General features: G+C 41.8%; 1 protein-coding gene across 1 annotated transcript in view; it reads left to right on the plus strand.

Annotated features, from left to right (window-relative positions):
• Positions 1-12,798, plus strand: part of apbb2a (amyloid beta (A4) precursor protein-binding, family B, member 2a) — a 47,659-nt gene extending 34,861 nt beyond the window's left edge. The window contains exons 9-14 of the mRNA XM_079557427.1: positions 2,337-2,451; positions 6,515-6,590; positions 8,960-9,040; positions 9,360-9,475; positions 9,879-10,061; positions 10,995-12,798. Coding sequence (XP_079413553.1) covers positions 2,337-2,451; positions 6,515-6,590; positions 8,960-9,040; positions 9,360-9,475; positions 9,879-10,061; positions 10,995-11,171 — 748 coding nt within the window. The 3' untranslated portion in view covers positions 11,172-12,798. The remainder of the gene's footprint in view (positions 1-2,336; positions 2,452-6,514; positions 6,591-8,959; positions 9,041-9,359; positions 9,476-9,878; positions 10,062-10,994) is intronic.
• The last annotated feature ends 43 nt before the right edge of the window (positions 12,799-12,841 follow it).

Genomic DNA, 12,841 nt, shown 5'->3' on the forward strand with positions numbered 1-12,841 from the left:
GGAAACATTCATATGAAGCACATTTTCTAAACGCACAATAATTGCATCACACTAGAAAACTTATTTTAGCAAAATGTCCACTTTCTCACAAAAGTATTTCAGATAATGAACCGATTTCTGCTGTAACTTTGTGTTTCTTCATATAAATGGCGTCTTTGTAAAAGTGTCTCTTTTTGCTACTAACCAAATCTGTCTGTCCTTTTTCCTCACCCCTTTCACGGATCCAGAGAAAGGTAACTGTTTCCACTTTACTTTCCCTGTCAAATCTCTCCACGTCTGTCCCCCGTGTTTTCCCTCGAGTTGTGCTTGCTCTTCACTGCAACATTGTACCTCCGAATGCCCAAATCGCAGGTGTTAAATCATTACTGACCACTGGCTATTTCGCACTAAGAGTTGCATGCTGTTTTATGGCATTTTGATCCCACAGCGAGAGCCATAAAACAGTCGTTTGTGTTGCGTTCGCCAAGGCCACTCACGCTGCTCCAGTGACACAGGGCTTAAATGTCCCTGAGCAAAGAGCTGGATGCTGCATACCCCTCACTAATATCCACCCGCACCGCCATTTCTCCTTCTCGGTCACAGCCGGGGAGCATTATCGACCCGAAAAGTGAGCGCACAATTAGGCAGAGGAGACAGGCGCGTAATGTGTCCGTGAACACAGAGAGCCAGTTGAGATGAACGCAATGCTTCTGTTTGTGTGTGAAATTGTTGGGCTGAACATGAGGTGTTTAAACCCTCCGCTGCACTCAGGCCTTGATCTGGATTTGTCTGTTTGTGCATCTTATCTTACTGGCTACAGAGGTAGAGTCAAACCAACGAGATGATACTACATTAATGTGCATTTTGAGTGGATTTCTAGAAAGATAGGAGTAGTTGAAGGTCAGTGATGCCAGCTCATAGTGAATACCGTCATTATGAGCATGCAAAAATAAAATCAGAGTTATAGTAGTGGGAGTTGTAGTAAAAGCCCTGTAGCAAATCTAGACAACTGAGGCTGCAAACATGGCCAACCCCAAACGGCTAAAAGGGTGAACACCAAAATTTCCACTCATATAAAGATGAAACATTTTTTGTATGTGTTTAGGCCAGAGCTTCCCAAAGTGCGACCCAGTAGCCAAATGCTTCTTGCTGGGAAGGCACCCATTGAGATAGTCATATTACTCAAAGTTTAATTTTATATGATTATAACTTCAATAATTAATTGATCTATGGCCCCCCAACACCGTGTAGCCCCCACCTTAACCGAGCGCTTTTTCTCCAGTTCCGCTTTACCCAAATCTTTTGTCACTTATTTGACGCATTTTTGTCACTTTTTTTGTTGCATTTTCCTCATATTTTTTGCCAAATTTTTGTCAATTTTTTGTTACATTTTTTGTCACATTGTTGTCAGGTTTTTTTGTTGCATTTTTGTAAATTTTTAGTTGCATTTTGTAAATTTTTTGTAAATTTTTTGTAAATTTTTTGTAAATTTTTTGTAAATTTTTTGTAAATTTTTGTTGCATTTTTTGTCACATTTTTGTCCATGTTTTTGTTGCGTTTCTGTTGCTTTCTTGTACATTTTTAGTCGAATTTGGGTCCATTTTCTGTTGCAATTTCATCATCTACGTCTCATTTTTGTCGCTATTTAGATGCTTGTTCTTCAAGAACCTTTTAGATTTGGGTAAAGCCAAACTGGACAAAATGTGCCCTGTTCAGATGGGGGTTAAGAGGTTAAACATGCAGCCCTTTGGACACACTTGGCTCAGCCGTTGACAGTCTATTTGAGAATAACTGGCCCAAACCATGACCAGCCCGGCCCCCCTGGCAAGTTCAAAAACCCAATTTGGCCCGTGCATCGAAAGGTTTGCCCATACGTGATCTAAATGCGATAATAGCGGGCAGGAATTTGGTGTAGATTTCCCACATGAGCTTGCCTTTCCCCTCCCTCTCATTTCACTCCACAGTCTCACCTTTCCAGAAGCTTAAAAGTTCTTACAAACAACTTGAGAGTACACAAGCGCATACTTACTACACACCGTAGTTCATCCTGCAATCATGCCTAAACTACTGAATGTGAGGCCGCAGGTAAACTCAATTTGCTGTGAACGCACTTGGTGGCAGCTCTAGGTGTAATAAAATTAAATGAAGAGTCTCGTACATCGCCATAACCACTATATATGAGATGAGGAAGCGCTTTGAGCTGGAACAAATAACAATATCACCAAGCAAACACTCACTTACAAACACATTAGGTTTAGTAATGGCCTATCCGCGTTATTCCCAAGTCATCTCACATGCACATACTTTTCTCTAACTGACAAAGTACAGTATTGATGTTGTTTTTGCGTTGGTTTCAGGGACTTTGCCTACGTGGCGCGGGACAAGAACACGCGGGTGCTGAAGTGCCACGTGTTCAGATGTGATACGCCGGCCGCTGCCATCGCCACCAGTCTCCACGAAATCTGCTCCAAGGTACAAGTACAGCGTGTTCCAAATAATTATGCAAATTGTATTTCAGTGTCAAAAAGGTAAAAAAAAAAACGTTTTCAATGAAACTGATGATTAGTTGTCAGGTAAGCCCAGTTAAGGAAGGACGTTCCACATTATTCAGCAGACCATCATTTTCAAGCAATATGGGAAAGAAAAAGGTTCTCTCTGCTGATGAAAAGCATGACATAGTTGAATGCCTTGGTCTCATGAACGATTAAGCGTAATCATTGTACTGATAAGAGATTTGTGGCTGATTCAGAGCACACACAGGTTTGTGCAGATAAAGGCACAATAAGGACGGTTTCTGCCAGACAAATACATCAGATTAATAGAACAGCTGCTACAAAGCAGCAGACAGGTATTTGAAGCTGCTGGTGCCTCTGGAGTCTCCTGAACATGAAGGTGTAGGACCCTCCAGAGTCTTGCAGTTGTGCATAAACCGTCAATCTGGCCTCCCCTAAACTGTTTATTGAATGTTCATGAACAGAAACGGCTGCAGTGGCTCAGAAATACATGAAGACTCATTTTCAAACAGTCTTGTTCCATGTAACCTTGGATGGTCAGATGGATGGAGTAGTGGATGGTTGTCCCAACAAGGCTGTGACGTCAGTAAAGAGGGGGCGGAGTCATGTTTTAGGCCAGAATCATGGGGAGAGAGCTGGTCGGCCCCTTTAGGATCCCTGAAGGTGTGAAATGACTTCTGAAAAATATGTGGAGTTTCTGACTGACCACTTTCTTCTATGACACAAAAAGAAGAGCGAGAAAAATTACATTTGCATAATAATTTGGAATGTGGTGTAGAAATAGGAATAAGACACCCAGCCCAAGTGAGATATTAGGTAGAATGTTTTGTAGTCAAAGTATCTTGCATGAGGTAATCAGGATTTTGCAGCTTCACTGAAAGGAAATTATAGTTAAAAGTCCGGGTTTGCGACTTGTGCCCTTAATAGTGTTATTGATAAGTCTTGCTTTTGCTTTATTCAACTTTAATGGATTGCTTCAAAGTGCGCCGCATTGTCAGAGTGTGTTCCGTGATCAGTGAAGTGTATGGATCTTATCAGCTGAAAAGGAAAGAGGGTGGATTCAGGTCGTTGAGCCATTTACAGTGGGGCGATAAGATCTGGGTTATAGGAGCACTGTATTTTACGCGAGACAAAGTTGAACCCTCCGAGACGCAGTTTGTTGAAGTGCAGCACAGAAGGCACTTAAGACAAAACCACTGCAAGCCAGAGCTGACCTTGGAGAATCCACCTGAGCAAGACTTTGACCTATTTACTGATACAAACCATTTCTATCATCATCAGGGGAGGTTTTTTTTCTTTATTTGTCATTGTTTGAGCATAGATTTATTTGAGGGAAAATGCACAATGCTGCACACATAAATCTTGCAGCGCTCTTCATTGTGCTTAGAGCCACCTTACCCCATTTGCCCCATGGGATGGAAACTCGCTCTGAGCTAACTCTGGCATATTTACAGCTCTAGTTCTCTGTTCCCACTCTTGTAAATAAATGGAAATCAACGTCTGTTTTATATTATTGCCCTCATATGCTGAATTTGTCTTCTAGAAACTGCCAGACAAATATTTGAGTGAAACTAACATAAGCAATAGTGTTTTTTTATGGGAGTAAGAAAAAAAGAGTGTAATTGTTGGAGGTACTTCAGACAGTAACAACTTCTAAGATTGATTTTACTTTCTCTACACAGTAATAGTTTAACAGTGGTTCTCAGCTGGTTGGTTTAGACCAGGAATATGCCGCGGGTTAAATTGTGTTGATTTGTTTTATGGATTGTTTTTGAATGTTAATAGGTTAAAACTTCATGCATGTAAAAATATAGTGTGAATGTATAAAAATGAATAAGAACTTTATAAGGAAGTGTCAGGTGTGCCCAAAGTGTGGCCCTCAGCAATTTGTTCTCCCTGTTGAATTAGAGAGTTGTTGTTGAAATTTTCTTAATTACACAAGATTGTAACCTCAAAACTATCGAAAGAGCTGGCATTATTGTTCTAGTGCTGGGCGATATGGCCAAAAAATAAAATCTCGATTTTTTTACTCAGTTTGGACGATTAAGATTTTAATACATTTTATTTGAAATAAACTTTAAAAAGTCTCCTGATCTTTGAAGAAAACTGCTCAGAGTCCTGCTCATTAATATTTCATAATGTAGCCTACAATTAGGCCCATTAAGATAACATAACCCTTTGTTTAAAAACTGATATTTCTGTTTTAGATGCTCCTTGTCTGCTCTCAGAAGTAAAACCTCTTAATAAGCCTTGGAGTTTTCAAAAGTGTTTATCGTCTTCATGCCTCTGCTGTGATTGACAACCATCTCCATGGAGACTCAAGGGAAAGGGGCAGAGTTAAATGGTCCGCTCAGAGCAGAGTGAGAGAAAGGCACAGGAGCAGACCGGAGGAAAGTGGGAAACTCTGTTTCAGTGGAAGAAAACTCCACCACGTCCTCTTAAAACACAACACGCGGCCTTTGTGAAGCAGCAGATCGTCAGAAAGTCGCTGCTTCTCCGCTGGTGTCATTTCACTACGGAGCGTCTAAAACGCTGCTAAATTGGCCGCACGCCGCATGTGGGGGGACATGGAGCGGCGGACTTGATTTTACGATTTGCCATTTTCCAAATCGTCTGTTTTTAAAAGCATTAATTAATTGAATTAATTTGATTTATCGCCCAGCCCTATATTGTTCCAAGCCTAAATAATGGTGTGGGGCTTGGATTAAATGTGCTTCAATATGCAGCCAGGAAGTTTGGACAGCCCTGTTGCAGACTTAATGCACTACAGTAGGCTCAACCTTAGTTTTTATTTGGATGTGGCATGAAAGGTTGAAAGCGTGTTTAAACTATACCTGCTTGATGCACTTGTACAGTATATTGAAGCATTAGTACGTATTTGCAGAGCTCATCTCACCTCTGTCATAATGGTTAAAAGCCCTGTCGAAGTCACTTTAGTGGAAGGTTACAATTCGCCGCCACTGCAGCAGATAAACCCGGTGACCTCAGTTTTGCAGCTGCACTCCTTCAGTCCGGTTCCAGCAGCCTTGGTGCATGGCTCCTTTTGCATGTTCCCCTGTGAGCCGCTCGCGCTGCAGACTCACCACTGCCTTTGATTAATGACACTACGATTAATCAAGTGTCTGGAGCTGAGAGCAGAGGCCACGCTCACTGCTGCACTAGACCTACACCGACCAGACGGATTATGTGTGTCAGCAATGAGACTCAGACCGTTACAAAGGAAAAGTGTATCAATGTACGACAGTCAATGCAGGAGCGCAAACTTAACCACTAGCTCTATATGTCACCGTGGTCTTTTAGTGCCCCATGATATACAAGTTAGACAGCAACTCAAATATCCTCTGAGCAATATGATGAGAGAAATGTAATTATGATCTGAAACCTGTGCTGACAATTTGGACCTTGTCATGTTCAGCAATATCATTCCGATTCCAATATCAGACCGGTTTAGAGCAGTTTTAGACTGGTTAGACCTGGTTTGGAGCAGTTTAGACCAGGTTTGGACTGGCTTATACTGGTTTTGACAGGTTTAGAGCTTTTTTTTTACTGATTTAGAGGAGGTTTCGATTGGTTTCGACCAGGTTTAGATCAGGTCTGGCTGGACTCGTTTAAGGCAGGTAACTCAGAGGTCTATAAAAAAATAAGAAATGCTTAGAAAATACAAAAAAAGTGTGTAGGGAGCAACATTAAAGGGTTAATGTTTTTGCATGACTGAGCGCGTGCGTAAAGACAGATAGGTACACATCAACTCGTCTAAGCTAAGGTAAGAACATATCTCAGTATGCAAAAACGGTGGCCTATTCCTTTAAAAGTAAGATACGAGATGCTAGGCGCACATACTCTGTTATATAATTCAAATCTCGGCTCAAAGAAAACTGCGAGCCATTGAACCATACAAATGTTATGTCTTTTCACATTGCGGTGGAATAAAAATCAAAGACACATGAACTTCCCTGAAACTTTTCCTACATGTTATTGTTTCTCTGCTTTTCCTAACTTGTGTATATTTTGTGTTTATCTAGATTATGGCTGAAAGGAAAAGTGCCAAAGCTGCAGCAGGCAGCTCCTCCCAGACCGGCTCAGACGTACCACTACAAGGTACAACTCGCTAAACACACTTTCTTTCTCTGGATCTCGTTCTGTGCAGTCCCTCGCGTGGGAATTGGATTTGTCAGCTTCATGCCATCTCTGCCCGCTGTGGCCTGCCGTCTCACATTACATTGCTTATACCTGTTTAAAAGCATGTATGTTTTCCTTAAAAACATCTCAGGGGCTCGAAAGCTACTCGCTGTTAACAGAAAAGATAGCAGAGTTGTTTTTGCTTGTGCTGCTCATGGACAATGCTGACTGCGGAGCAAATCTCGTCCAGTGATTTCGTTCCTCTTGGTCCCAGGTAATTATAGGTGGGAAGAGAAAAGATACAGGGACTATTCTTCATCGCCGTGAGTTCAACTAGTGCATGTAGTATCTGCTGAGCACAAGAGAAAGCATGAGAATATAAAAGACCCACAGTATATCGGCTATTCGCTTACAATGGGCAAGCTCATTAAAATCCAATTAGTGTTTCTTTGAGGTAAGGTCCACAAGTGCTTAAAATGCCCCACATCCCACCCCCAGGATCAAAGTGGTGACATCTTCAGTGCACCGCGGTTTAGACACAGACTCCATTGATCCGAGGACAAAGGGAAATTACTTAAAGTCATGGCAGCTCATTTGCGCATTGAAAAGCGCATAAAAAGCGTTATATATATGGCATATAAGATAAAAGGAGATTTGTGAAATCTGTGCTCAATTTAGCAAGGACTGTATGATTGGAAAGTTGGTAATATGCACAATTCATCTGGCTCAGTTAGATAGCTAAAGTTTTACTGTATAATAAGACATTCATTCACATACATTGCATTTGTCACTGCTGTTTTTGGGTGCAGTATAATCTGGTATACAGCCTAAGTGCCTCAACTGCCCCATCCCATGCTTGGATTGCTGCTTTATTTCTGAAATTTGCTGACTTTCAGCTTCATCCCACAGCGAGGGCACATTCAAGACGATTATCATTCAATTAATTTCAGATGGGGACAGTTGTGCTCTTTGCGGCGGCGTGAAATCCCTTCCCTTTTCTGACAGTAAAATGATGAGTTTATTAATTGAGTAAAAAGCCATTACTGTAGCCCAATGTACAATAATAGTGATCACTATAAGCTCAGTAAATTTAAGATTATTCAGAAATGGAGACACAGAAACAGCCAGTTTGATATGCCACACCTCATAAGATGTCTGTTTAAAGCAGTACTAAGTAACTTGTTTACCTTAATAAATCCTTTTCGTAGTCCCTCTGGAGGTATGGCATCCGCGAAAAATACATTCGCCACCGGGTCGGAGGCCCCAATACACACTGATGGAATCATGAAGAAGAAGCTAGCAGGCTAACGGGCAAAGCTAACTGCGGGCTAGCGACACTTCAACAGTATTTACAAGTTTGAGTGAAAAAAAAAGAGTGTAATTGGATGAACAATATCCCTCTTTCCCTTTGTCTTTTCTGTCAGCGTAGTATTTACTGTGGTCATATCGCCCTTGCGATGCCCAATCCCGTCAGACCTTGGAAGCTAAGCAGGGAAGGGCCTGGTCGGTACTTGGATGGGAGACCGTTTAGTAACACCAGGAAGCCTGGCGAATGTAGTGAGTGAGTGGTCGGTGGTGGTCGGAGGGGCCGATGGCGCAGGCTGGTTGCCTCGCTTCCGTCAGTCTACCCCAGGGCAGCTGTGGCTACAATAGTAGCTTACCACCACCGGGTATGGAGTGAATGAATAATGCAATGTAAAGCGTCTTTGAGTGTCCAGAAAAGCGCTATATAAAACTGATGCATTATTATTATTATTAATTACTCTCACAGACCATTAATGAGTAAAAAAACACAACATGCTACGACACCTGCAGTGGCGCTTATGGCCTCTAGGGGCATGAGTTACTTAGTACTGCTTTAAAGTAGTTAATTTGGAGATATATTGAGCCCTAGTATCTAGTTTTCTATAATTATGAGCTGGTGCCATTTTGTTTCACCAAATTACCAGTTTAGAACCATTTACACATTGTAAAGTGAGATATCAGCAATCAATGTGACTAACGTCCTGAAAAGCCCTGTTTTTTTATATTAATTTGTTCCCATCCCATTGAAATACATTCCATGCATATTATCACTGAGAATGTTGTTATTTCAGTCTCATTAATGGCAGCCATTTCTCCAGAGAGTTTTTCCATTGACAGTCTATTATTTGAACGCCTTCACAGCTCCGGTTTGTGCGCGACTTTAGCCTCGTTTAATCATGTCGGTGGCGATATGGAGTTTTAAAATATTCATGAGTGTTTGTTTAGTGTTCTGGTTTGGGCCAATTATTATGTATGGGCTTTTCTGTCTGTATTTAGATTTGTCCCAAACCCGTCTTTATGCATTTGTTTCTGTTTCTCTTTAGAGTTCCCGATGCCAAAGACTGAGCTGGTCCAGAAGTTTCATGTGATGTATTTGGGTGTGACGTCAGTGATTCGTCCCATAGGTAAAATAAGTATTAAGTATAATCAAATAACACTTTGTAATAGAGTTTGTACAGACTTTCAATAGTTTTTATATTGTTATGCTGCAGTCTGATACATAAATCATTTTCCATTAGTGGAAAAAAGAAATCTCCACTGATTACTCCACAATAATTAGTTCAAAATTCTGTGGTAATGATGAAAAATGCCAAACTAAAATACACAATTCAGACCACATTTACCCACTGCAGACTCATGTTCATTACCAGACTTCAGCATAATACGAATACTTCTTCAACCCACTGTTGACCCACATTAATGTAACTCTGTCTCTGCCCACAGGGATGGACATTATAAACGGGGCCATAGACTGCCTCATGACCTCTACTGGCAAAGAGGAATGGACGCCTGTCGTACTGAGCATTGCAGACACCACTCTGGCGGTCATGAAGGAAAAGGCAAGGACCATTGGACTCGTTTTATTGATCTATTGTCAGGCGGTGCAGCTTTTTTAACATTCAAATTTCTACCAAACTATGATAAATAAAGTCTATGGTGGGAAAAGTCTATCAAAAAGCTACCAAATACGAGGAAGGCTTTTTGTGTCCATCATTTGTTTGCAAGCAAAATCCTCCTTTAGTATTGGGATCCTCACCAGGACCCAAAAGAATGCAGCTGTAACATATAATATCCATGGGTTTCATTACAGTAACAAATCATGACTGAAACCCTTCAATAAGACAAATCAGGCCTGACCGTTTTATTATAATGTGGGAGTGTAGGCTTTGGTGTTCAGCATCTTCAGTTCAATAATGTGTTTATGTCACAGATGAACATGTTTGTTGTTACATGTTGTTTCAGGAGGAAGAGGAGGAGGCGCTGGTGGAGTGCCGGGTGCGGTTCCTGTCCTTTATGGGAGTGGGGCGGGACATCCACACATTTGCCTTCATCATGGACACGGGGAACCAGCACTTCCAGTGCCACGTGTTCTGGTGTGACCCCAACGCAGGCTGTGTGTCAGAGGCTGTGCAGGCCGCATGTGTGGTGAGCCCATTTAACCTGTAATCTGCCTGTTTAGAGTTGAGTTGGCAATTATGCATATCCAAATTTCAAAGCGTATTGACAGGAGAGCTTACAGCCTATAAGTGTGACAGCTCCTAACCCTAATCATAACCCTAACCCTTGATCGGGAGGATGGCAAGTAACAGTAGGCATAGGCCCAGTAGGAGTAAGATTGTCTACTTACTTTGCAAAGGATAGAAGGTGGGAGGTTCAAAGGTGGGACAAGGCAGGAGGAGCATGTTTTCTCCTCAACGTTTATGCATTAGAAGCAGGATAGATAATGAAACATAAAAACGCTTTCAAGTGTGTGACGGGCTCAAAGCATCTCCAAAGGTGTAGCTCTTGTGAAATGTAATTGATCAGAAGTGGTTTACCAAATGCAATGGGAGGGAGGGAACACAGAAGAACTGGTGACAGATATGTTCATGGGGAGTGAAAGGTTGTAATATATGAGGAAAAACTTTATTCTGCTTTGGATATTAAAGGGGCTAGATGCAAGTAGGCCATTTTATACTCACTACTGCCACCTCAGGTCATATTTGTAACTGCACCTTCTATATTAAGCTCGTGCATGACAGCACTTCGGACCGAAGTAACAACATTTTGAGTGACAGTGCAGGATTTTAGAGACAGTTGTGGTGAACAGGTCCGGGCTCATTCTACACCTTAGAACATTGCTGGAACATGTAGGGGGAGGAAAATACATAATTTTTAAACTCCGTATAGTCCCTTTAAGGAATATTACTATGATAATGACATTATTGCAGTATGTTGCAATAGATACAAATGCTGTCAAACTGTGTTAAAATCAAAACTCAACAAAGACTAAACCCCCCAAAAAAGATTTACTGTGCAGCCCTACTGTGCATGATCAATGTGTCTAAACCCTGTCTTACACTTGTCTATGCCTTTCAGCTGCGATATCAGAAGTGTCTGGTGGCGCGGCCCCCCACTCAGAGAGCCGGCTCCTCCACCTCCCCCACCTCAGACTCGGTGACGCGTCGGGTGACCACCAGTGTGAAGCGCGGCGTGCAGTCTCTCATAGACACTCTGAAAACCAAGAAACAGCCGCCGGAACTGCCCCAGCAATGACCCCCCTCACCGCTGTCCACTGCGCACTCACGATACCCCCACCGCAACATGTAACCAGTGCCAGCCGTGGTACACAGTGATGTACATATATGTTAGGGGACACCACTGCTGTTAAAGGAACGAAGAATACTCAAAAAGGTAGGGCGGCTGAAAGAGTCACTGGATAAACTTTGACTGGTGAACTCTACCGATGTCCAAACAGCCCTCACCTGGGGGGTAGCAGAAGTCCTTTCTACAACCACGGGAAACTTTATCATCCACACATTGACTGCTTTTCTTTGTATTTGTTTTCTATCTTTCATGAACTGTACCCCTCTCTGGAAAAAAAGGCAAGGGGCAAGAAAGAAAAGCAACAGAGATATGGCACATAAGGCGGGCTCTGTCCCTCCTTCCTTGTCAAAAACACAAAGGGAATAGTAATGGTGGTGGAGGTTATTGTTTATGTAAATGATTGTAAGTAAGAAGACTGCATCTAGGAGGAGAATGTAGATACGAGGGACTCAATGACGGGTGCACATAGTGAAAGAAATGGATTAAATTGTGCATGTTTTGTTGGTGAGATACTATTTGTTTTATTTGGAGGATAAAACAAGTGTCTGGGCTTGGCATTAACAATAGCCAACTAGCCAAACACTGGTAGATTTCTGCTTTGGTTGAGAACTCTTTTAACATTGTAACATTTGAAGACTAGCCACAGTGACCAGTGAGCAAAGGAGATAATGTCAAGCCCTGTTGCAACAAGGGAGAGGAGCAATCTGAAGAGAATGACGCAATGAAAGGGGAAAAAAAATTCAATATTCTGCACCGAAACTAAAATTGAACTTTGTATTTAAATTTGTTTTCTATTTTTGTTGTTTTTTAAAAGTAAATCAGTGCAAAGGAGTATTTATGTCGTTCCAGTTGATTGTAATTTGATTGTCTTTTGCTCATGATCAAGATAAAAGTATCGAGAATGTTACTTTGAAATGTTCAATTGCTCAGGAAGCTCTGTGCGCACTCCGGTACCAGTGCTTACTTCATGGTAGCAGGTTATCAGGTTTAGGCTCTCCAGGCTGTATGAACAGTGGGACACTCCCCTCATGGACTCGTCTGTACTATAGCGGTAAACTCTATACCCCTCTCCCTCCGTAACTCTGCAGACTGTCAGCTCTCGGTCACAGACACATAAATTGAGCGCACGGCGGTAAAGCGTCTGCTGTCACTCCTCCCTTTGAAAACCAGAGCACTGCTCCTATGGCTCGAGGCCACCACCTGCACTCCACTTGAACTCCGTGATGCAGTCCAACGCAAACGGCACTCGCACAGAACTCTCAAAGTCATATCGGTTTTTGTGCAGAGGTGGGTAGCGTCGCCAAAACATTTACTCAAGTAAGAGTTTTACATCAACATAACTTTCATTTAATTTTCAAGTAGAAGTACAAAGTAGTTATCACAATAATTATTACAGTTAAAATAATAAAAGTACTGGGTGAAAATACAAGGTCTATTTAAGTACTATGTAGCAGAATCAGTAAATATCTGATTCATGTCTTAGGAGAGACATAATCTGATAGACAATACATGGCTGGCTCTGATAGTTCACCTTAAAAATATCATTGATAATTCCGAAAAAAGGAAAAAAAATGTTTTATTTTTGGTCCAGGGAAAGCATTAAAGGGAGTGAAGTTGGT

The sequence above is a fragment of the Gobius niger genome, assembly GCF_951799975.1.
Source record: "Gobius niger genome assembly, chromosome: 5".
Lineage (NCBI taxonomy): Eukaryota > Metazoa > Chordata > Actinopteri > Gobiiformes > Gobiidae > Gobius > Gobius niger.